Source organism: Camelus dromedarius, chromosome 1 (assembly GCF_036321535.1).
Source record: "Camelus dromedarius isolate mCamDro1 chromosome 1, mCamDro1.pat, whole genome shotgun sequence".
NCBI lineage: Eukaryota > Metazoa > Chordata > Mammalia > Artiodactyla > Camelidae > Camelus > Camelus dromedarius.
In genome coordinates this window covers 39,526,485-39,549,360 of record NC_087436.1, presented here as the reverse complement: position 1 = coordinate 39,549,360, position 22,876 = coordinate 39,526,485, and the positions used below count along the sequence as shown (strand labels likewise).

At 34.9% G+C, this 22,876-nt stretch overlaps 1 protein-coding gene and 1 long non-coding RNA gene across 3 annotated transcripts in view; one reads left to right on the top strand and one right to left on the bottom strand.

Moving 5' to 3' along the window:
- Positions 1-11,350, top strand: part of LOC105093638 (N-deacetylase and N-sulfotransferase 3) — a 131,676-nt gene extending 120,326 nt beyond the window's left edge. Inside the window, exons 12-13 of the mRNA XM_031466854.2 lie at positions 6,088-6,190; positions 10,651-11,350. Coding sequence (XP_031322714.2) covers positions 6,088-6,190; positions 10,651-10,770 — 223 coding nt within the window. The 3' untranslated portion in view covers positions 10,771-11,350. The remainder of the gene's footprint in view (positions 1-6,087; positions 6,191-10,650) is intronic.
- LOC105093636 (uncharacterized) overlaps positions 1-22,876 on the bottom strand; it is a 697,614-nt gene that overhangs the window by 667,562 nt on the left and 7,176 nt on the right. For both annotated transcript variants that reach the window (XR_010377608.1, XR_010377607.1), the window contains one exon: positions 18,695-18,796. This is a non-coding gene — a long non-coding RNA (uncharacterized LOC105093636). The remainder of the gene's footprint in view (positions 1-18,694; positions 18,797-22,876) is intronic.

The following is a 22,876-nucleotide window of genomic DNA, read 5'->3' as shown; positions in this document are numbered from 1 at the left end:
TGACATTACTTTAGCTTGCATGTTATGTATCATCAAGTGTTTCAAAACGGTCTAATCATTTAAGAAAAAAATAGGAAAAATAATGCTCAGCATAGAATTTCGCTAATTTGTATAAACTAAAATGAAAACTATAAACTTTTATTTTTCCCATGAATATATCCATTCACAATTATATCTAGTCATCAATGACCACTTCACAATTACAAATACTAGTTAGCTAAATACCTGAACCAGACATCTTTATTTCTCAGTGATTTAACCTCTTTATTAGCATGAATGAAACCAGACTGAGTTATATGAATTTTTAATAATAATTTACTATGAAAACTAATAAATGAACAGTAAGGATTTTAAGGCCAGGAGCTGAATGAAGATTGTGTCTTTATTTTGTTTTGTTCTGTGGATGGGGCTTAACTAAATCATAAAGAACTGAAGCTGCTTCACTTGTTTCTAGTATCACTTCCCCTGGCAACCAAATTAATATTCTAATCAATGGGAATTCTTTCCCATTTCAGATGAGTTTGAGTAAAATTGTGCCCAATTAAAACTTTTTTTAATAGCAAAAGCAGTACCCATTGTAGCGAAAATCTGTTGGGTCTCTAGACAACCTGTGAAACAGCAACTAGAAATGCTAAGCAATAAAAAAAATAATTTTTATTCCAATTTCTTACAAATTTGTTTTTAAAAGTGATTATAGCAATTCAAAATCAGTATACATTTATAAGTTCTAACTATTTCATATGTATTGCTTCATAACACTATGTAATAGGAATTATTTGCTCCTTTTCCAAAACCAGGGCACAGAAAACCTAAGCTCAAAGTCACTCAGCAAGTGAGGCAGGAGTCCTCTGAAGCCTACAGTGCCAATCTATTAGGCTCTTCATATTGGCACAAGACGTTAGAACTAGAGAAAAACAATATTGTGAATTTTTACTAATGAATAGTATAACAGAAAGTACTTCCTTTAAAAAACTGAAACCTTAAAATCAGCTTTTTAAGTTGTCTCAGACACTATTATAAAAAGAATCTATCTCCAGATACACTGTCAGTTTGCATTAATAAATATGTAATCATGGCACTATGCAAATTAAAATCACATTGAAATACCATTAGAATGGCTGTAATCCAAAAGACAATACCAAATGTTGGCAAGAATGTAAAGAAACTGGAAACCTCATATGTTACTGAAAGTAATGTATAATATATGGCCACTTTAGAAAAGCAGTTTTGCAGTTTCTTAAAAATTAAACAGAAGCATATAACTAATCCAATTCCATTCCTAGGAATCTACCCCCAAAGAAATGAAAATCTACATCCACATAGACTTGTTCGCAGCAGCATTATTCATAATAGCCAAAACCTGGAACCAATCTGGTTAACAGATTTTTAAAAAATTGGCATATCCACACCTCAAAAAAAAAAAAGGAAATGTTCAGAAGAGATAAATTTTGAGAAAGAAAGCAGATGAGTGCTTGCCTAGGACTGGGGGTGACAATAGGGATTAACTTCAGTGGGCTCCAAGGAATTTTGGAGGGGGAGGTGGAAATGTTCTAAAACTGGAATGTTCTAAAACTACACAGCTATATAAATCTGCTACAGATCACTGAAATGTACACTTAAAATCTGTGTTATGATATGTAAATTATATCTCAAAAAAGCTGCTAAAATACAGAAAATAAACTTATGGTTACCAGTGGGGGAAGGAAGTGGGAAGGGATAAATTGGAGTTCGAGATCTGCAGATACTAACTACTATATATAAAACAGATAAACAGCAAGTTTCTACTGTAGCACAGGGAACTATATTCAATATCTTGTAGTAACCTATAATGAAAAAGAATATGAAAACGAATATATGTATATACATGCATGACTGAACTATTATGCTGTACACTAGAAATTGACACATTGTAAACTGACTATAGTTCAATTTTTCTAAAACAGCTGCTAAAAATAAAATATGTATCAGTAAAATGGTTCATTACATCATAAAATTCTGTTTATAGAGAGGGAACAGACTTTTAAAAACTTCTGTGCTTGTTCCATATTAGTAACACCTAAATAATGGTGTTTTGGCTTTGAAATTTACTTGCACTATTTGCAATTCAGTATTCTTTCACAGACATGTTATTTCAATTTAAAGATATTTCAAACATTCTTGAACTTTCTAAGTGTAATCTAAATGCTCCCTGGGATTCACCTTCCCAAGAGTAAAATTAAAGTCACATTTTCATTAACATAGAGATATTACCAGTTGGAGGCTGAATCATTGGAGAATCTTGATTGTCCCTGCCCATAAGTGTCTTCCAGTTATTTCTAGACGTCCCCAGGTGATATTCCACAAACTTAAGAACCAGTCCATTCTAGTTTTATTCTTTAATTCAACAAAGATTTATTGAATGACTATTATGTGCAAGACTCTGGGGACACAATGATAAAGTATCCCTACCTCCAAGAAGGGGTAACCATGGAGAGACACTCAACAGCACATAGAATTTTCTCCAAAATGTTCACTTCCTGAAAGCCTTTAAAGGAGGGTCCTAGCCATTACTAGTGTCTGTGTGAAATAACTAGCTGCCACAGCCAACACAGAAAGGCTTCCTTGCTGTTCTGCCACATTGCAGTAGTACTGAGGCTAATCTGAACAGATGTGGGAGAAGATCTTTCTCCATCTCCTTTCATGCTTCTTCACAGGGGCTCTAAATTGCTTATGTCCTCAAACTCACAAGATCCTTCATCAGCATTAATCCCTCCACCTTCTACTTCAGGCCACCTGGAAAATAAATATGATCTCCCTTCTACATTCACCTCCTTTTCATTTCCACTGTGATACACTTATACCGCCACCTGCGAACCTATGCATACAGATATCTGGGCTAGGTGTCAGCTACACATGCACACATTTTTTTCAGTAAAACTGAGCATGACAGCCCACTGCATGAGACGTAATCAATTAGCAGAGGTGAAAGAAAAACCTATTTCTCTTTTGATTTTTAACTTTAATATGTGTAAAGTTTAGTGTTTCTTAAAGAAATATTCTGTCAGAAGGCTGTTCATTTTAACATAAGGCATGGTGCATGTTTCACACATGAATCTATAGTTAGGTATTTTAATTTAAAAAAATTATAATAGCTGGTCTGGATTCTAAATTTTATCACTTGAATACTTCAAATCAGTCAGAATTCAATTATGGAAGTTACTAAAGACAAAATGTTCAGGAAAAATACTACATCAATAGCAGAATTCCAGAAATGCTGTTGTATTAGAGCTTTCCAGCTTTCATGTATAGATTATTTCAATCATAGTCTTTATTAATGCTCTCCTTTCTTCTGTCTCTGAGCATGAAACAATTTATTCAGTTGCCTTACTGACTCCAAAAACAGTATAAACAACATGAAGACATATCATGTTGTGTCCTGATCTCACACAACTGCTTTAATAATGAGCAGAAACGGGCTTTGCATAAGTGGGATGTGAGTAATCCTTTAGCGTCTCTAATACCCAAAGCAGTGCAGAGGCAGAAATGGAGGTTTGCCTTCTTTTCACACAGCTTTAGTTATAGTCTACAAGATTAGCTGCAGAACAACTCCAAATCACACAATCATAGTATATTTTAAATCAGCTTTATTAATGTATAATTTACATATAATGAAATCTACCCATTTTAATTGTAGTTTGATGAATTTTGACAAACATGTACAGTTGTATACATGCCATCACAATCAAGATATAGAACATTTCCATTAATCCAAAAAGTTTCCTCATGCACTTTTGCAGTCAATCCTTTCTGCTCACCCCTGACCCCTAGTAACCACTCTTCTTTCTTTCACTTAGCGTAATGCGTTTGACATTCCTCCATGTTGTTACACTTATCAGTAACTAGGTTCTTTTTTATTGCTAAGTAGTACTCCAATTTTCAGATATATCACAATTTGGTTAGCCTTTCACCAGTTGACAGACATAGGATTGTTTCCATTTGGGGGCTATTATGAACAAAACTACTGTGAGCATTTGTGTACAGACCTTTGTGTGGACATATATTCTCATTTCTTCTAGGTAAATACCTAGAAATGGGATTGGTGGGTCATATAATTTTCCAAAGTGGCTATAATATTTTCATTGAAGTATAGTTGAGGTACAGGTGTGCAATATAGTGATTCACAATTTTTAAAGGTTATATACTCCATTTATAGTTTATAGTTATTATAAAATACTGGCTGTATTTCCTGTGTTGTATAATATATCCTTGTAGCTTATTTTATAGCTAATAGTTTGTACCTCTTACTCACCTACCCTATCTTGCCCCTCCCCACTTCCCTCTCCCCAGTGGTAACCACTAGTTTGTTCTCTACATCTGTGAGTCTGCTTCCTTTTTGTTATATTCACTAGTTTGTTGTATTTTTTAGATTACCCATATAAGTGATATCATGCAGTATTTGTCTTTCTCTGTCTGACTTATTTCACTCAGCATAATACCTTCCAAGTCCATCCATGTGGCTACAAGTGGCAAAATTTCATTCTTTTTTATCCCTAGATACTTCATGTTTTAATGCTAATTTAAATGTTTTTATTTCAATTTTCCATTGCTCATTGTTCACACTGTAGTTTTAAGAAAAAGTTAGAAGCAGTATTCTGAGAAGTAATATGGATTAAAGACAAAAGGAAAAAGTGGCCCTAAATGATAATTCTCCCTAATGAAGAAGAAATTAGAGCAGCAGAATCACTGAATAACAAAAGCAACATGAAAGAATTCTCATTGTTGACTGTTACTTTCACTTCTATATTCAAGCATAGAAATTATTATTTTTTTCATAATGAATGATAATACAAAACATACCCAGAGACCAGTGAAGAAAAGACCCTGGACCTAGGGTCTGGAGGCCTAAACTTGAGTCATCACCTGCATACTGAAAATGCATATAGTCCAAAATAAATAAACCTTGACAAACATTTCCTTCTTTTTCATTTTTTATTTAACTAACATTTGGTGAACATTCACAAAGAGCCAAACACTATTCTAAGTGCCATTAAATGGGACAAATCCTATACTCCATATCGTCAAGAGGTTATAAGGAGAGCTCAAGTAAGAAAGGGTTATATGAAATACTTGGGTAAAGTGAAATATAAATTTAATGTGCTACTATTATTTTGATTATAATTATGCCATGAAAATCCTCATTTCTGGGTGTTATTACTTTAATACAGAATACCAAAATAAGAAAGTGGCTCTGGAAAAAAATTAACTGGATTATAACTAAAGAATCCTAAAATTATTCACTCCGTGGCACACCAAAACCCTCTCTCTTCTATTACCCTACAGTTGAATGGTACAAGTACTATGTAAATCCATAGATATGGATGAAGACTAACTTGTCATTTTTAAACCCTGCAAAGGGAAAGACGAGGCTTGCAATTTATAAAACTTTTTCCTTCCAGATGAAGGAGGTAGGCTTATTAATTTCTATTAATAGCAGACCTTCTGCTGACAATTTTTCTATTAGGAATCTGGCAAACTCACAAATATGACAGATGGACTGAGAATTCAGAAATATGCCAAAAGACTTTATGCAAAGTGATGTGGTCAAAAAACATGCCAGTTTCCCTGGTTATAGATTACTATCCAAATAAAAAGATTAATGTTTTTGGTCATTATATCTTATAAGTTGCTTTAAAAATACTTTTTTGGTAGATACTGACAGGCACATGCAGAATAGATAAACAAGATTATACTGTATAGCACAGGGAAATATATACAAGATCTTGTGGTAGCTCACAGCAAAAAAAAAATGTGACAATGAATATATGTAAGTTCATGTAAAACTGAAAAATTGTGCTCTACACTGGAATTTGACACAACATTGTAAACTGACTGTAACTCAATAAAAAAAAGTTTAAAAAAGAAAAAAGAAAAAAATTTAATTGACTAACCAATAATTACTCAGGGCAAAAGTTTCATATGAAAATTTTAGAAGAAGGTTTACCGTCCCACCCCTTCTTTATTCCCAAAATTCTGCCCTTTTATGGTAATAAAATAATTTATAACTTTAAAAAAATACTTTTTTGTGCTTTGTATTTTGTATTTTTTTAGGTTTGATTCTCATAAAGGTTTCTGGTGTCAGTTACTGGAAGAAGGTAAAACAAAATGCCTTGGAAAGAGCAAAGGAAGAAAATACCCTCCAATGGATCCTGATGTAAGTACAGAGCTTAAAAATACAAACTAAGTAAGCAAAGTGATAAATAATAATAAATCAAGTTTCTTAGAAAAGTGATCAAAGTAAAAATCCATTCTTTATAAAAATTAAAAGTGACATTTGAACTTGAATGCATCCAGGTTGCTTGTTTGGATTTTTCCAGTGATATATTACCTGTCATGTAAGAATAAAGGAAAACAATAGAATTTGCCATTTTGAGTCAGAACAAAGAAGGCAACATCTCATTCCAAGGAGAATGATACACAGAAATTTTAGCACTGAAAATGTTAACTGAAACCAAGACAGGAAATACATCAACTGGAAATTGAAAATAGGACCAAAAGATTTTTTTTTCCACTGCCTAAGTCACTCTATAGTAGTAAGGGTGGCCTGCATAATAATATTAACTACTGGTAGGCTAAGCTTGGAACCACTAATAGGCTAATAAGATGAAAGAATGAATATACTTCCCAAATGTTTAACATACTAGCAGATAATTTAGGCTCTGGAGAATGGAGAAACCAAACTTTGCAGTAGGTGTCTAGTACCTCATGTTTATTTTGTTCAGAATAGTGACATGGTGATCACTTAATGTTACCATTTTCCCAGTTTGTAAACCCTATTTTGTTTTAGTTTAATGCTTATTTCACACATATTAAAATTTATTAACTGTTTTGATTTTGTAATCAATCCAGTTGACATACAGTATGGACATAAGAATGCAAGTAGGTTGACTGTGTGAAAAAAAAATTTTTAACTAAAGAATTTAAATATTATTTGGTATTGTTTTCCCACAATGTTTAATACATTATGTTAACTAAGAATCCTATAGTGGTCTTAGAATCCTAACATGGTCTGAACTTATCTGAGTATTTTTTAATACTTGAAGACTCTGAGGACCTTTTTTTTTTATTCCAGCCTGATAGAGATCGGGCCTGTCCTCACTAAGCTCATAATTAAATTCTATCGAAAAGGCATTGTGTGGGCTCTTCCTGTTGTTTTGATGAACAAATTGCATTCTCAGAACTCCAGTTTTCTTCAGTGGATTATTAAAATATACCTTCAAAGCACTATGAAAACAATCCTTATACATAAATATTCAAGGGTGATTTCCAAAGTCTTTCAACACAGTAATATAAAATACCTTGTTTTCATGTATGTCAAAGCTATTTCTCTATATATTTATTAAAACTAAAACATTTAGAAGACACTAGAACATCTTTCGTAGCATTTCACTTTACTCCTATCAAACACAGACATACTGGACATAATACTAAATTTGGTGGTAGAGAAAGATGAGAAAAACATAACTTTTCAGGATATCAGTATTTCCGTACCTCTCAACAACGTAATACATTCCTAAGATGTTTTTTCTCAAATACCTCTGACACCAAATGTGTGGGTTTTCTATAATTTTTTGCAGACACCAACTAGCTGTCCTACAATTTAATTCAGTTCTGACACTAACTACCCAGGGATAGCAAAGTCCCCACAGGTTGAGGGCTCAGTCCCACAAAAATGCCCCCCTTCAGACTCCAGTAGCAAGTAGTAGGTTCCCAGGTTACTCATACTTCTGTCCAGCTTGGCTACAAACCAGGGGTTCCCACAACCCCCACTTTAGGTTTCATAATTTGCTATAACCATCCATACAATACAAGGAAACACGTCACTTCCTATTATTATAAATGAAGGTATGTAGGACAAGGTCCAGAAGGGTCCTGAGCACAGGAGTCTGGGGTGTACCATCCTCCGAGCAGATGGATGCATTTACCAATCCTGAGGCATCATAGAGGTTCCATCACATAGGCATGCTTGATTCAGCAATTGGCCATAGGTGATTAACTCAAACCCCAGGCCCTTCCCCTTCCCCAGAAGTCAGAGGGTGGGGCTGAAAGTTCCAACCCTCTAATTACATGTTTGGTTCCTCTAGCAACCAGCCCCTATATGAAGCTATCTAGGGGCCCATAAGAGTCACCTCATGAGCATAAACTCAGAAACTCAGGTAAGGTTTAAAGGAACTTGTTATAAATAACAAAAGACACCCCTGTTCTCACCCCTGTCACTCAGGAAATTACAAGGGTTGTAGGAGCTCTGTGCCAGAAACCAGAGACAAAAACCAAATAAGTATTTCTTATTATATCACAATACCACATACATACTAGGTTTACTTGAGGGAGTAGAGTAGCTGATTTCGTACAAATAGTGACCTCTCAGGACACTTCATGGAGGTACTAGAAACATAAACGTGTGGAACATCAGAGTAGGGAGAACTGTCACCACACTGCTTGTTCTCCTTCTACTACAGAAAAACACCAGCACCCTTCCCTACAAGTATCTCTAAAACATCAAAGGATGCATTTCATCCTGGAAATTAAGAACGTTGTTGGCCTGCTTCCACTCTGACTTTGTTGATCAAAATATATTATACGAAAGGAATAAAAACTGACATTTTATATTAACCACTAAGTCTATCACCTCTCCAAATCAAAAGCATATGATAGATCCTTTAAACAATAAACAACCTGATAATTGAAGTTATTATGTGATTCCTTCTTTTATCATATTTTATATGATAAAAGTGTATATTATTATTATTCCCTCTTATTACGTTAATTTCACGAGTTTTCATGAAGTAGACTACATTAGCATACATTAGCATATATATTATCTGTGATCTCACCATCTAAAATAGTTCCCTCTTTGAATGATCATCAGGTAATGTGTGTACGATGAATCCTGCACATCACTGATTTCTGTCCTAGTAACTTCTGGCCTGAACATATTAGACTCTCAAATAGGGCATGGTGTACTTTGCAAATCCTGTATCAGTTATCTTGCCGCATGAGGGAGCAGAGCAACAAGAGGAAGGGGTACTTGATTATGGGGACATGATTATGAGGACAGACATACACACATAATGGGGCACAGGACCAGGGGGTGACTACAAAAGCAGCCCTGATACCAGCAGCGAGGTTTGAAGATAATGCCAAAAAGGCCAATAAATTGAGGTAAGATAATCCTCAGTATTAAAAGGTACGAGCCAAAGGGATGTGTAGTATATATGGACCCAGAAGGTTCAATTCCAAAGTTAGTTAAGATGTTAGATAATCCTTTGTCATATGGGAAATATTAGGGGGCAAGCTGGCAGGAGCTGGGCAGCCCTGGGCTGCTATTTTTCTAAACAAGGCTTCCATTGTAAAGAGGAACAATGCAAAGTGAGATGGTAAGAGAGAACACAGTGGGTAAATTCGAAACTCAGACTCTGCATTAAGACCTAGAGCTTATTCATGGAGTCCAGACCTGGCTGGCAGCAAAAAGGGCATAGGATGAGCAGGCCCCTGGGTGGGGTATCTGGGAAATATCATTTATCCATACCGTCCCCTGGCCTGGGTCTGCCAGCTGGGCTTGTCAGTGGTTTAGAGCTAATGACTGAAGACCAGAAACAGAGAAATGAGACAGACTGACGCATAAACTACAGAAAGGTTTGGGTTCTCCCTTGATCACAGCGATGTTAGAATATAGTACAAATGTTCAGTCTCGTTCCAATGATCATAATTACTGCAAAAATCACTATGTTATAGTGAAATTATCAATACAAGGTGAAATATTTTTCTATGTGTTTAAAACAAACAGCACACCAGGAATTAAATAAAAACTTTTTAAAGATTCAGCTCAACTAAAAAATCTCAGAATAGTCTAAAGCAGGGAGGTTACAGATACAGATGCAGAAATCCCCCTTCACAACATTCCTAATAACAGTCATCTAAACTGCATATAAACCCCACTAAATGCCATCAGCACTTTCCACTTCTGACCATTTCAGTTATTTGTCTTTATTGAAGGGAAATCTGCCTCCTTGTGAGTCAGAATAGTTTGCAGGGCATTCCTTCCCTTCCTTGTGTCAAATAATAAAACATACCAGGTTATAGGTTTACCTTGTTTACCTACAACCTTTTTTTAAGGTTTACCAAAGTACTGTTTTAGCAGTCAGTACTTTGTATATGCCTTAAAAGATCTCTTAAGAAAATATTATATTTAAAATATAAATGTAAATTAATGATGACAAAAGAATATTTGATTTTATAGATTTACCAAACCAGCTCTTTCTCCAAAGCCAGGATGATTTTAATAGAACGTAATATTAGGCCCAGTCAGTTGCTACAGCTATATTTCTAGCAACTCAGTCTAGTTGTTTTAACATTTAACTCTGCACAGATAGGTCACATATCTGGTAGGAAAGCCCTTTCCCTAGTAAAAACAGCGTTATATGTGCAAAGTATGTATTTTGAAGAATAGAGTCCCTGTGTTTATATTGTGCTAAATAAACAGTCCATATGCTTTATAGCAGTTTTAAACCAGTACCGCGTACTTGATACAGATTTAAATATTGTCCAAGTATACAAAATATATACTTTGACAATCAAAATGAAATATCCTTTCATCTCCTCCTCTGGCCCCAGAGCAGAGCATTTCTGTCCAGCTACTATCGTGATCACAACGTGGAACTCTCCAAGCTGCTGTACAAACTGGGGCATCCTCTGCCGGCCTGGCTGAGACAGGAGCTGCAGAAAGTGAGATAGCACTGAGAGGAAACTTCTCGAGACTCGGCCCTCATTGTAATGCTCACCTCTCCCAAAGCTTCCAGAAGCTACCAAAAGGCTGTGTAAAAAAATATACCTCTTCAAATGAGAAAAAACAAAAAAAAAAGAACAAAGTTCCTTCCATGTGCTGGCACTTGGATGATTAGAAACAAAAAAGAGAAAGTTACAAGCCTTGAGGCCCAGGTCCTTTCTCTTAACTGGTGTCTGAGCCTGTGGGATTATTACAGACTACTGTGCACTCATGTGGAAATCAATAGCAACCAGTATAAATATCAAACACAGATGCAGAACTGTTCCATTTCGTAGTAATATTTACACTTTTATGTATCAACTAAGATTGTGTCTCTGTAGATTTTTAGACCGCTGTTTGCCTGTACGATGTTTTCTTATTCTTTGATTCTATAAAGTGTCCTACAAAAAAGCAAAGTAAGCATCACAATGTAGCATAAAACGCCAAAGCGTAATACTCATCAAAAATGCTTGCCAAAATATAAATTCACTGAAGTATTTAGAAAGAATTGTCAATTACAATTTGTGCTAGAGCAGACTGGAAAAGTTACGTATGAGCTTTATCTGCATCCAAAAAAAAAAAAAAGATAAGTGCTATAGCAAAAAAAAGTGATTTTTCATACATATAGTCTAGTGCATTTATGCAAAAGTTACTAACTTTTCTATCATAACGTAATTGTTATACTGAAAGATATGTTGTGAAGCCATTGGTTGAGAAATAGAAACACACTGAGTATACCAAAACAGTAAACAATAATCTAAAGTGTACTAACCAAATCCTCTAACAGCACAAATTGTAGGTGTCTAAAGATATATGATTGACAACTTATGTCCCTTTTCTCTGAGCTGCAAATCAACTCCAGTAGTCCTTACTGGTTCTATAGAAATGCTTGCATAGAATCTGACGTGTGTATCATCTCCAGAAACATATTGATTTACAATGTAAATAACTGTTTTTTAATGTTCCCCAGCATAAAACCTATTAAATGAATACTAAGGACAATTTCTCTAGATGATATATTGGGTTACTTATGTTAAATTATAGAAAAACTACATTTCTTTAGATAATTCAGAATGAAAATATGTAATGTAGAGATCTATTACAAAAAACAAATTAATATATGATTTTTAATCTGATATTTGCAATGATACAATGCAGAAAAATATAAGCAAAGCTGAATCCCATTTTTTTAGAGTATTTCATACATCATTCTTATGGAAGATAATAGGAAATAGTTAAATTTGGCGATTATCTACTAAATTAAATGGAAGAAGTACAAAGATGAACCAGGCACAGTTCTTAAAATATATTTACACTTAAATTTTTAATGATTATATGATTAATAAGACATTCAAAAAATAAAATGTCATGCTTATTTTCCTGTGTTTATATTTACTTAAATTTTAAATATACTGTACACATAGGAAATGAAGTAGTAAATAAATTCCCTGCTATGATTACATAAGCCTTTGTAAAATGTTATCAAAAGTATGATTAGAAAAAAAAGATATGCCCAGATATTTTCATTGTCATTTTAATGTGTAAAACTAAACTCTATTGATGATTCATTAACTAGAAAACAAATTTTGAGATCCTTCCACTCACTATAAATTTTTTAAATTACATTATAATTATTAGTGAAAATTTTTAAGTGTTATGAACTCAAATGACACACTGATTTTGCAACAAACAGGCTATTGGCAGAAACAATCAGTTTTTAAGACCCCTGACTGAAAAGCAAAATCAAAGTCATTTGGAAAAATATGTCAAACTCAATCTTCACGCTTATGCTGCCTGTTTTGAAGCAGCACATGTTCAATATGCTGGGAAAATGAACATGGTCTTTTGTCTCCACTAATTTAAGAAACCGTCTCAAGAGGGTCAAACATAGTGAGACTAGGCCCCAGCAGTTACATACAGTATCATGTTTTCATTTTGACAACAACATTTCTACTGATAAAAAAGAAAAGAAAAACTGATACGCTATGTTTCAAGGATGAGATGTGCACTTAAACTTCTAGCCCAAGCTACTGGCATAATTTCATCTAGGTAAACTGAGTCAACTACACAGTTTGCCCTTTAAGAAATGTTAAAAACACACTGGATGCTTGTGTAATGAGAGGAGAAACAAGAAGAGATCATACCACAATGTGCTCACTCATAATACAGGTATTATGCTACTGAGAGCAGCAAACCTTTGAAAGGAATTTTGACCACTCCATATATCTGAAAGGAAACATCAAATTCTAGAGAACATGCCTACTTTCTACATTATATCTTCCAGCCGGTTATTATGCTCTTCTGAAAGTAACATAAATACACATGAGAAAAGAATGAGAGATAATGTGATTTTCAACTAGCTTTGTATAGAGTTCCTTTTTCATTGCTTAAAATATGAAACTTCCTCAGGAAGAAATGAAATGGTTATTTCAATGTTTATAGCTATAGTATCCTCATCATTCACATTGAATGATAATTACTGGAAACATTTTTTTCTCTGAGTTTTTTAAAATAAAAAACCTGGATATAATTCTGATAGTAGCATGGTACCTCATATGTACAACAATAAACTATGATAAGAAAATGAAGAGTTTGGGCCTGGTGATTTCGGGTAATAAGTGGGCATTTGATGGTTTGTGTTTGCCTGCGACAGAGCAGGAGGTGGCTATAAAACATAGATACCACTAATGCAATTTAAAATCGAGAGCTGCATGGAAAACTTCCCAGTAGGAAACCAGTAAGTCTGTTTTTAATAAATAACCTTTCATAGATCTTTTTATCAATGCTAGTATTTTTTTTAAGTTCTAATACATAAAAGCAGGTCCCAGGATCATTCATGGGACCAGAGAATAAGCAAACCACACAGCTGTTACTTAACAGACTTAAGAGCCTGAATAATTATAGCATTTCTTACTCCCAGTACTCTGCTCTGCCCCCCAAAATGGACTCTTTCCTTTAGAGCTTTAAAAGATATTAGCTAGTCTCTCTTTTATTAAAAATCTAGCAAAACCACCTCTGCAAAACAAAGTGGGGGGGGGGGGGGACCAGGAGAGTTAGATATTTACCTACATTTTCCACAAACTTTCTTTTCTCTATTCCTGTCCTTTCTTTTCTAGAAATCAGATTTTCTCATGTTGCAGCCCATCCTGTCCACATGCACCAGTCGATTCCTCACAGGATCATCTCCCCCACACACAGTTCTCCAATCTAGAACACATCTGACTCCCAACTTTCTATCTAAATATGCCATCATACGTTCTATCGACTCCAGGGCCAACTGATGACCAGTTAATAATCCAATGCTGTCAATGTTAGTGGCTTATGATGACTTATAATATTATGCTTTCCAAAGACATCTGCAATTTCAAGAAGTTACACTTTAGCCCAAAAGCCCACTAATGAAGAGGCACTTCACACCTCAAGGGCTTTCTCTGCTTTCAAATTACACTGTCTAGCTGAATTCCATTCTGCCAGAGCTGACTCTGCTTGGTCACCACCTACAACATAGCTGCTGTCTTCTTACTGCCCACCCATCTCACCACACACACCCATCCCCAAATAGTTGGCAGTCATGGAAAGAGCAATGAATACTTGAGGTGGATAATCCTTAAGAAATTACTTGTGTTGGCTTGAAATGTTTACGTTCTCTTCACTTACTTTATTTAAAAGCAAACTAAATTTCACAAGGTCAAGCCATGAATTTTAGCTTTGAGGATGAAAGCTAAAGACATAGTGTGACATTGATTCCATTCCCAAGAAAATCTAGAGTCAGCTTCAAGTAAGCCTCTCACCTGTGGCCAGGGGGCCTCACAGAATTTGAGGGCCACTTTTCCCCATCCAGTGCTACTATTAGTTCTTGCTATTTTTTGTCCTCAATCTGTTGTCTATATGGTTCTCTATATATTCAGTGTTCTTAACAAAAGTAACAGAGAATTTATATACTTATTTATTAGCATATGAAATTTATTTTTAAGCTCCTCTTCTACCTTCTTCCATTAATCTTGTAACTATCTTAATCTTTGGGTTATATCTCTATTATATATATATATATATATATATAATCTCAGTATAGTCCCAAAAGTTATATATACAAAGATTAATGAATCACTGAAAATGGAACCTGCTATATTTTCATCATCTCCTCTTTAGAGAAAGAAGAATCATGAACAGTGTCAAAATGTGTTTAAGAAAGACATTCACTTGCCAGATTCAGGTCAAATATTTTATTTGCCCAGCAATCCCTTTCACAGAAGTCAAAGCAAATTTCACAAATTAAATACTCACACCACAAAGCTTCCATGATATTGTTAAGAATGTATTTGCCCACGTTTTAGCATACAGAAAACTGAAATAAACTGAATGAAAAGTGAAACATTTCCAAAGCACACAGGAACTGTGACAAATCTTACATAAAACTGTCTACATCAAGCTGTTTCTTGGTTCTGAGGGAATAAATTAAGTCAGGAAATGCCGGCTGTCTGCATTTCTGATGCCAGAATGCTCTATTTCAAATCAATAACTGAAATGGAAACCAGATCTTGCTCTTAAATATTATGCATAATTTATATAATTGGACCAGAGAAGACTGGTCTTCTTTTCTCTATTTGGTAAATAAAATTCTGCATCTGAATTTTCTTTCAGTTTCAACCACTCTAAACAGAAATGCAAACTTAAAATGCTATATATACTCCTAGGGCTGTGGTGTATCTTTTCAGAACTTAATTTCTGTCTTTCAAAGCAAACAATACTTTAAAAAGTCCACAAAGAACATACTATCAAAAAATAGCATTTGTTTCACATACAAATGAATAAATTGACAAACTTATAAAAAGTTAAAGATTCTAATTTTTAAAATAATAAAAAGCTATGAACATGCAATATTGACAAATTCTCATTTCCACCTATGATCAACTTAATAAAACCATGTTGCTTCGATTCCCAGTTAATTACAGGGATGTCCTCAGTACAACTGGAATAGCAAAGAGGATAGATTGGACTCTGTTTTTAACTAAATAACATTGGGTAGCTCATTTTTCCTTTGGGGTCATCAATTTCCTCATCCATCAAGAGAAGAAGTCAAATGTGCTCACTGGTAACTGCTTTCCCCCTTGCTTAATTTTATCATCAGTTATTGTAACAGTTGACTCTTCCTATCTCTCACACATTCTGCCACAGGGCAGGAGCCATGAATTATCTAGGAGGTAAAGTTGGAAGCAGAAACTGGGTCTGAGGAACTCAACCTCTCCTCCCTCACTTCCCTTTGGAAAACACTCTGGTCTGCTTTTGGCCCATGGTAAGTTCAGCAGAAATCTATTTAAGTACATTATTCAAAGCCACAAACATAACAAAAGGGACTAGAAACAAAAATAGAAATATAAATGTATGCTCAAAAATCAGGAGTGTAAGTGAGGAACAATGATACAAAGGAGCCAAATGTCTCCTCCTTCATGTGGGAGCCAACAGATACTGCTTAGAGATAACAAACTAAGAAATCAAGGTCAACAATGGTTGGAATTATGGGTGAATCAACACAACATGAGCAAAAATGGTAAAAGGGAGTTAGTTATCTTTGCTAGTTCGGGCTAGAGTGCGAGACCAAGAAGAAATATTTGAATTGTTATTTCCCAGTGCATGTAGTACTTCTATTACAACAGCAATAATCTATCATTAAAGAGTAAGGCTAAATATGCAGCCCCAATAGTATCCCATCGGATGGGAAGATCACAGAGGCGGATCTAACCAGCAGCTGACATTAGCATCAGATGTTGGACATTATCCAGGAGATGAACTAACAGGGAAGAGCTCTCGTGGTGCTTAGCCTTACTTAGTGCTGTAGGGAAATGGTTCTAAAGATCTAGTCTGACCCCTGGCAGGCCCAAGCCCTCTTTAGGGACTCTGCAAGGTCAAAACTGTTTTCAAAATAATACCAATTTATCATATTCGTTTGTCATTGTGTTGATATTTTCATTGACCTTGCAAGAGCAGTAATGGGTAAAACTGCTGGTGCTTTAACATAAATCAAGTCAGTAACATCAGTCTACATTCATCATCACTATATTCTCCACCAACACACACTCATTTACAAAGTTAGCTTCACTTAAGAATGCCCTTAATGAAGCAGTAAGAATTAGTAATACTAATAAATTTCAACCCTTGAGTATCTGTCTTTTTAATATTTTCTGCATCAAAACATGAAACATGCCTAGGGCACCTCCACTACATACTGAAGTACATAGCTGTCTCAAAGACAAGCACCCGAGCAATTGTTTGAGTTGCAACTTCAACTAGCTACTTTATTTTTTTATTCAATTTATTTAATTTAAAAAAAAACAGCTACTGTAGTCAAAGAACATCATTTTTACTTGAAAGAATGATTGACAGGGAGATATGGTTATTCAGACTTGAGCAATTGGCAGACATTTTTTTTAAAAACTGAACAGTGAGCTTGTCACTTTAAGAAAAACAACTAACGGTATTGCCACCGATAAAATCTGAGCTTTCAATGAAAATTATAACTTGTATCTGCTACTCGGAGCTTAATGGTAGACTATTATTTAAACACTTTCTCTGATGAGACTTATGGAGATATTAACAAAAATGATTTTCTAATAGTAAATAATGAAATGTATCAACATTTGGGAGATCTACACAACTCCGTAAACCAGTATTTTCCAAATAACCAATGCAAGAGGTTAAAAAATCATTATACATGGCACAACCATTACAATGGTAGAAGACCTATTCCTAGGGCAAGATAAACTAACAGTTTTTAATGTAGCAGAGTATGAAAAGCTCATTGATTTGGTTTCAGATTCCACATTACAAATATCCTTTAAGAAAATACCACTTGTCAAGTTTTAGTGTCGCATCAAAGAAAAATATCCACAATTATCTGAAAAGGCTATATATCCTTCCCTTTCTCAAAAAGTACTTGGGTAAGTCAGATTTTCTTCATATACCGCAGCAAAATCAACATATCAAAATAGACTGAATGCAAAAATACATATCAGAATCCAGATTTCTTTTATGAAGCCAAACATTAAAGAGACTTGCAAATACGTTACACAGTGCCACTCTTTTCACTAATTTTGTTTGTTTGTTTTGGAAAACAGTTATTTTTTAACAAAACTATGATCTTATTATGGGCTTGCTCTTCTTGCTTTCAAGTTAATGTTTTTTTAGTTCCTCAATTTACATTCCTAATATAGTAAATACTGAGAGATACAACCCTTATAAACAAAAGCCATTTGGCGTCCTCAACAATTTTTTAAAATTGTAAAGGTTCCTGAGACCAAAGAGTGTGAGAACCACTAGTGGGCATAGGAATTGTAAGTAATTTAAGTACCAAAAGCCAAAACTTAAACCATAAAAAATAACCTAGAAAGAAAACAGATGGAAAGTCAGACAACACCTCCTATCACCTTCCCATTCCACTCCCAGACTAGAAGCTGCCTGGCTGGAGATGGAGGAATACTAGGGAGGGAGAAGAGAGGGGGACATGGGTATGAGATTCTTCTCCCCTTGCCCCTCCGCCTTGTCACCAAAGCAAGTCCTAAAAATGAAAGGCTGACAGATCTTCTTTAAGACTGAGGCTCCAAGAGGAGAGAAAGCTGTGCCCTACTTTCCATCTAAAAGTTAGACAAGCAGCAATCTCATCTGTGTGTTCTGCCCATCAATGGTATTGGAGCAAAATCGTAGAAACAGGACATGGTATTTCTAGTGATTACACAGTGTCCACAGTGGCACAGGACAACATATAAAAATCCCCATTCTCCATAGGAGCTGTAGAAACCTCTGAGAATTTAGATCCAAAGGGACCCAGTAGCTAGGACCAAGAGGACACCTACTGACCTGGAGACTGATGCCTGCAGGGCATGGGAAGAGCCCACTTACCTAAGACTGCACTTGACGAGATTCATACTATGCCAGCAGAAAACGGATGATGGCTGAGGCCAAAGTGTCACCCTCTAACATCGTGTCCATTGCCAAGACCACCTTGAGAAGAAAGGGAGAGATGAATCCTGAATTTGACTGGGTTTTTCTAAAACAGAATTTAAAACCCCTAAAGTGATGAAATATATCTTAAATGGAGACAGTTAGCAAAAACTAAAGAAACTACATTTCTACATAGGTTGTGGATCATGGAATTTATACCCATTATACAAGCATTATACCCCAGGTTCAATTAGCAACAATGGAGACGCATGGAAAAAGAGCAAATGACAAGGGTCAAGAGTATTGACAGACTCTGCCTCAGTTAAGAAGAGCTGGGGGAGGCATTTACTAGACATGAGTCTGCAGCACATCTGCAGATTCTGATCTCCCTACAAGACGGCCTGTTCCATCCTATGGCAGACACACCCTAAGAGTCATGCCCTTATATAATATTGCCTTGAGTGGGGGCAAAACCTGTAAATATGTTGGGATAGTCACTCTCCTGACTAGCACACCCCACATTCAAGCTGTCAAGAAATCCCGTCAGCTCTATCTTCAGTTTCTATCTAAAACCAGCCACTTCTCACCAGCTCCACTGCCACCACCCTGCTCTGAGCTAACATCCCCTTTATCTTGGATATTTGCCTCTATCCCTGTGCTCTATAATCTACTGTCAGCTCAGCACCCAAAATAATCTTGTTACAAATTAGGTCAGAGCACTCTTCTGTTGAAAATCCTGCAATAGCTCTCCTTTTCTGTCAGAGTACCAGGTCTTACGTGATCCGACATTGTTGCCTTTGTGACCTCAGGTCCTGTCCTTTCCCCTCTCTCATTCTGCAACAGATGCAACGGTTTCCTCACTGACTATCTTAGAGCCTTTGAGCTGACATTCCCTCAAATGTCCACATGGCTAACTCCTGAAATGTATTTGGGTCTTTGCTCAAATGTCATCTTTCAAAAAAGGCCAACACCAACAACCTTACATAAAATTTCACCTTTCCCCCCTCCCTTATACTCCCAATTCCTGTTACCTTGATCTATTTTTTTTTTTGCCATAGCACCTATAATCTTATAACTATAAAATTAACTAATTTTACTACATGTTTTCTTCTGCTCAAATAAGCTTCATGAAGGCAACTGTATTTGTCTATTTTCTTTCACCAATGTATCCTCACATTTATGTGTCTAGTCTCTGACACACAATAGGTGCTCAATAGATACTTGTTGAATTAATTAATTAATTTAGCAATAAATAAGTGGCAAAGGAAAAAAGGTAAAGGATGTGAGATTTAACATGGCACATTTTCATATAGTTAAGTGTTAGAAAAAAGTATAACTTTTTATAAATCAGTAGATTTGACTAAAATATATATACTTCCCCAACCACACAAAGACTTAATAATGCTATGTCTTTCTTTTAAATAAGAAGAAACAAATTCAAACTTTAGATAATAATGAATTCCTAATAAAGAATTAAAATCAGCAAATTAATTTTTAAATGTAAGACAAAAAAAAAGCTCTAGTCTTTTACTTTTACTCATGTGGCGTTCATTTATATAAGCATTATAAGAAATTCATTCCTATCCCATTCTCATTCTTACTGTGTACATTAGTTCTTCCTGATTGTGATCATGTGTGCTTAAGTGGTGCTTTCCATTTACTGGACTGCTCTGGACTACTCATATAAATGATCCTAACAATAATACTAAAAGGGAGATTGCAAGCTTACAGATGAAGAAACAGGTTTGGGAAGGATAACTTTCCCAAGTCACACAAGAAGTCATGTCAAAATCTGAGATTTGAGCTCAGATTTATATTTATCTTATACTTAATATCGTTCTTCCTCCTTGACAAAACATATCAGTTAAGAACGTGGACACTGGGCCAGTCAGACTATACTCAAATCCCAGGCCTAACCTTCAGTTTATCATATTATTTCTCTGTGCCTCAATTTACTCATCTGTTAAGTGGAGATAATAACAGTACATTCTTATACAACTGTTTTGATGATAAAATGAGTTAATGAGCACATGCCCACTCAATAACATTATCTATTACCATTATCATTATTATTATACTTACTACCTCAAGGAGGTAATAACAAGTAACTGTTCTTTTCAGAGCCCCTTTAATGTCTGCTCACTTTATATTTTCCTTCTTAGGCCTTCTCAGTCATTACTGTCCAGTGCCCTAAAGAATGAGAAATATTCCAAAATTCTTACTGCTTTTATCAAATGTACGGAATTCCAGGGATTTCTTTCAGGACTCTTCTGACTTCTAAGACATACTGTACACTTATATAAATTATCATACAAATAGAAGGGTTTTACATTAAAGAAATATAAAAGAAATTTCTCTGGTTTTAATTCCACATGATTTTCTATAAATCTACTTGGACAGAATTAAAAAATAACTACTAAAACATCTTATATAGTAAATTGGAGTATTTTCACATATCATCTGAAGTCTTTAATGTTACTCTTTTAAAAAGGGTGTTTTCTAGATTCAGCTCAAGCTAAAATTTTTCAGAGCTCCTGCCAGTTCTTTGAGGATCAAACAGAAATTAATCAATATAGTCCTTACAGTCTCATGAAGAATGCAACCCTCTAATACTGAGATTCAAGAGAGTGAAGATCTATTTCAATTATAAACAATGACTAATAGAAACCAGTTCCAAAGAATGTCATAAAATTTTCTCTATAAAATGATTTCCATTATAAAATTTGAAATACATTCCCACAGGAGAGAAAAAAAATATCCTCAATGTAAAACTTCTGGCAAATACAGAGGTAAGATCTGTAAAATCAAAACCAAAAAAAATTTGTCATCTTTGCTTTGATATACCAACAGGCAATTCATTTTTCCTTTTGAATACTGTATATATAATTTCCCAGAAATTTTTTTTTCACTTTCATCATCCCAGTCTCCTCATTCAACAAACATTCACTGAGTGTGTACCATGGACCAAGTACTATTTAGGTAAGATGATTACAATTACATCCTTGCCCTCTGGTAGACTGGGCAGAAATATGTCATTTCTCCAACAGAATCACTTTCTACTCTGATACACTCCAAATTAAAAATGTATCAACTTAAACACTTCAGACAATAGAAAATGAATTAAATTTTCACTTGATTAATTTAGTACTTTAAAAACCTGCACATCGAGTTCACATAAAAAAAAGATCTGTGCTATTTCAATTACATTCTTAGAATCTGCATCTGAGGAAAGTTGTTCCTTTTTAGTGGAATAAGGTTTTCAATATTCACTTTGGATATTTATTATATAAAAGTGGAGTCCAGAGGGTAAGTTGGTAGAGCCATTATATATGCTGAAATTTTCATGTTATTATCCACACATTCATTTATACATTCATGCACAATAATAAATGAGTGCATTTAATTTAAAACCTTGGGTTAAATAGACCTAAACAATAGGTTAACAGCGCCACCTAGTGGCCTCATAAAAATTGGATGCTTGTTTCCATTGAGTTTTTACATAAACGTAAGTTTATCTTTTCACCCATACAGATGTGAATATTTAGAGTACTAGAGTAAATGTCTGACATCACGAAACATCTATAAAGTATATTACAGGGGAAAATAAAAAAAGAGAATTTTAGTTAGTTATCATTCAATTTTCAACTTATTTTAATATGTCCAGTATAAACGCATTAAATATTTTACAAATATTATTTTATAGACACTATAAAACAGTAACAGCTTGGTGTGGAGGAAATACATACTCATGCTAATTTTTAATTTAAATGAATTTAAATTCATTACAAGTATTGAAGTGGGCCCCTAATGTGGCCCAGGAATCCTACTACACTTCCTAGTCTATTCACACTAGCCCCTAACTACACCTTCCCCTCTCTCCTGAAATATCCACACTTCCTCCCCCAGCTGCACTTTCATTTGATGACCTTGCTTTCTATTACTCTGAAAAAAGGGGGAGGGGGAATTAATGGAAAAGACATTCAAAAGTTCATACCACATGACCCACTTACCAATATATTTACCCAGACACTCCTGTTTCAGTGGATGAACTGCTTGAACCACCATTTAGGCTAACTCCTACTTTGTGCACACAATCCCACCTCCTCAACCAAGTAATTTACCAACTCTCTCCTACATAAT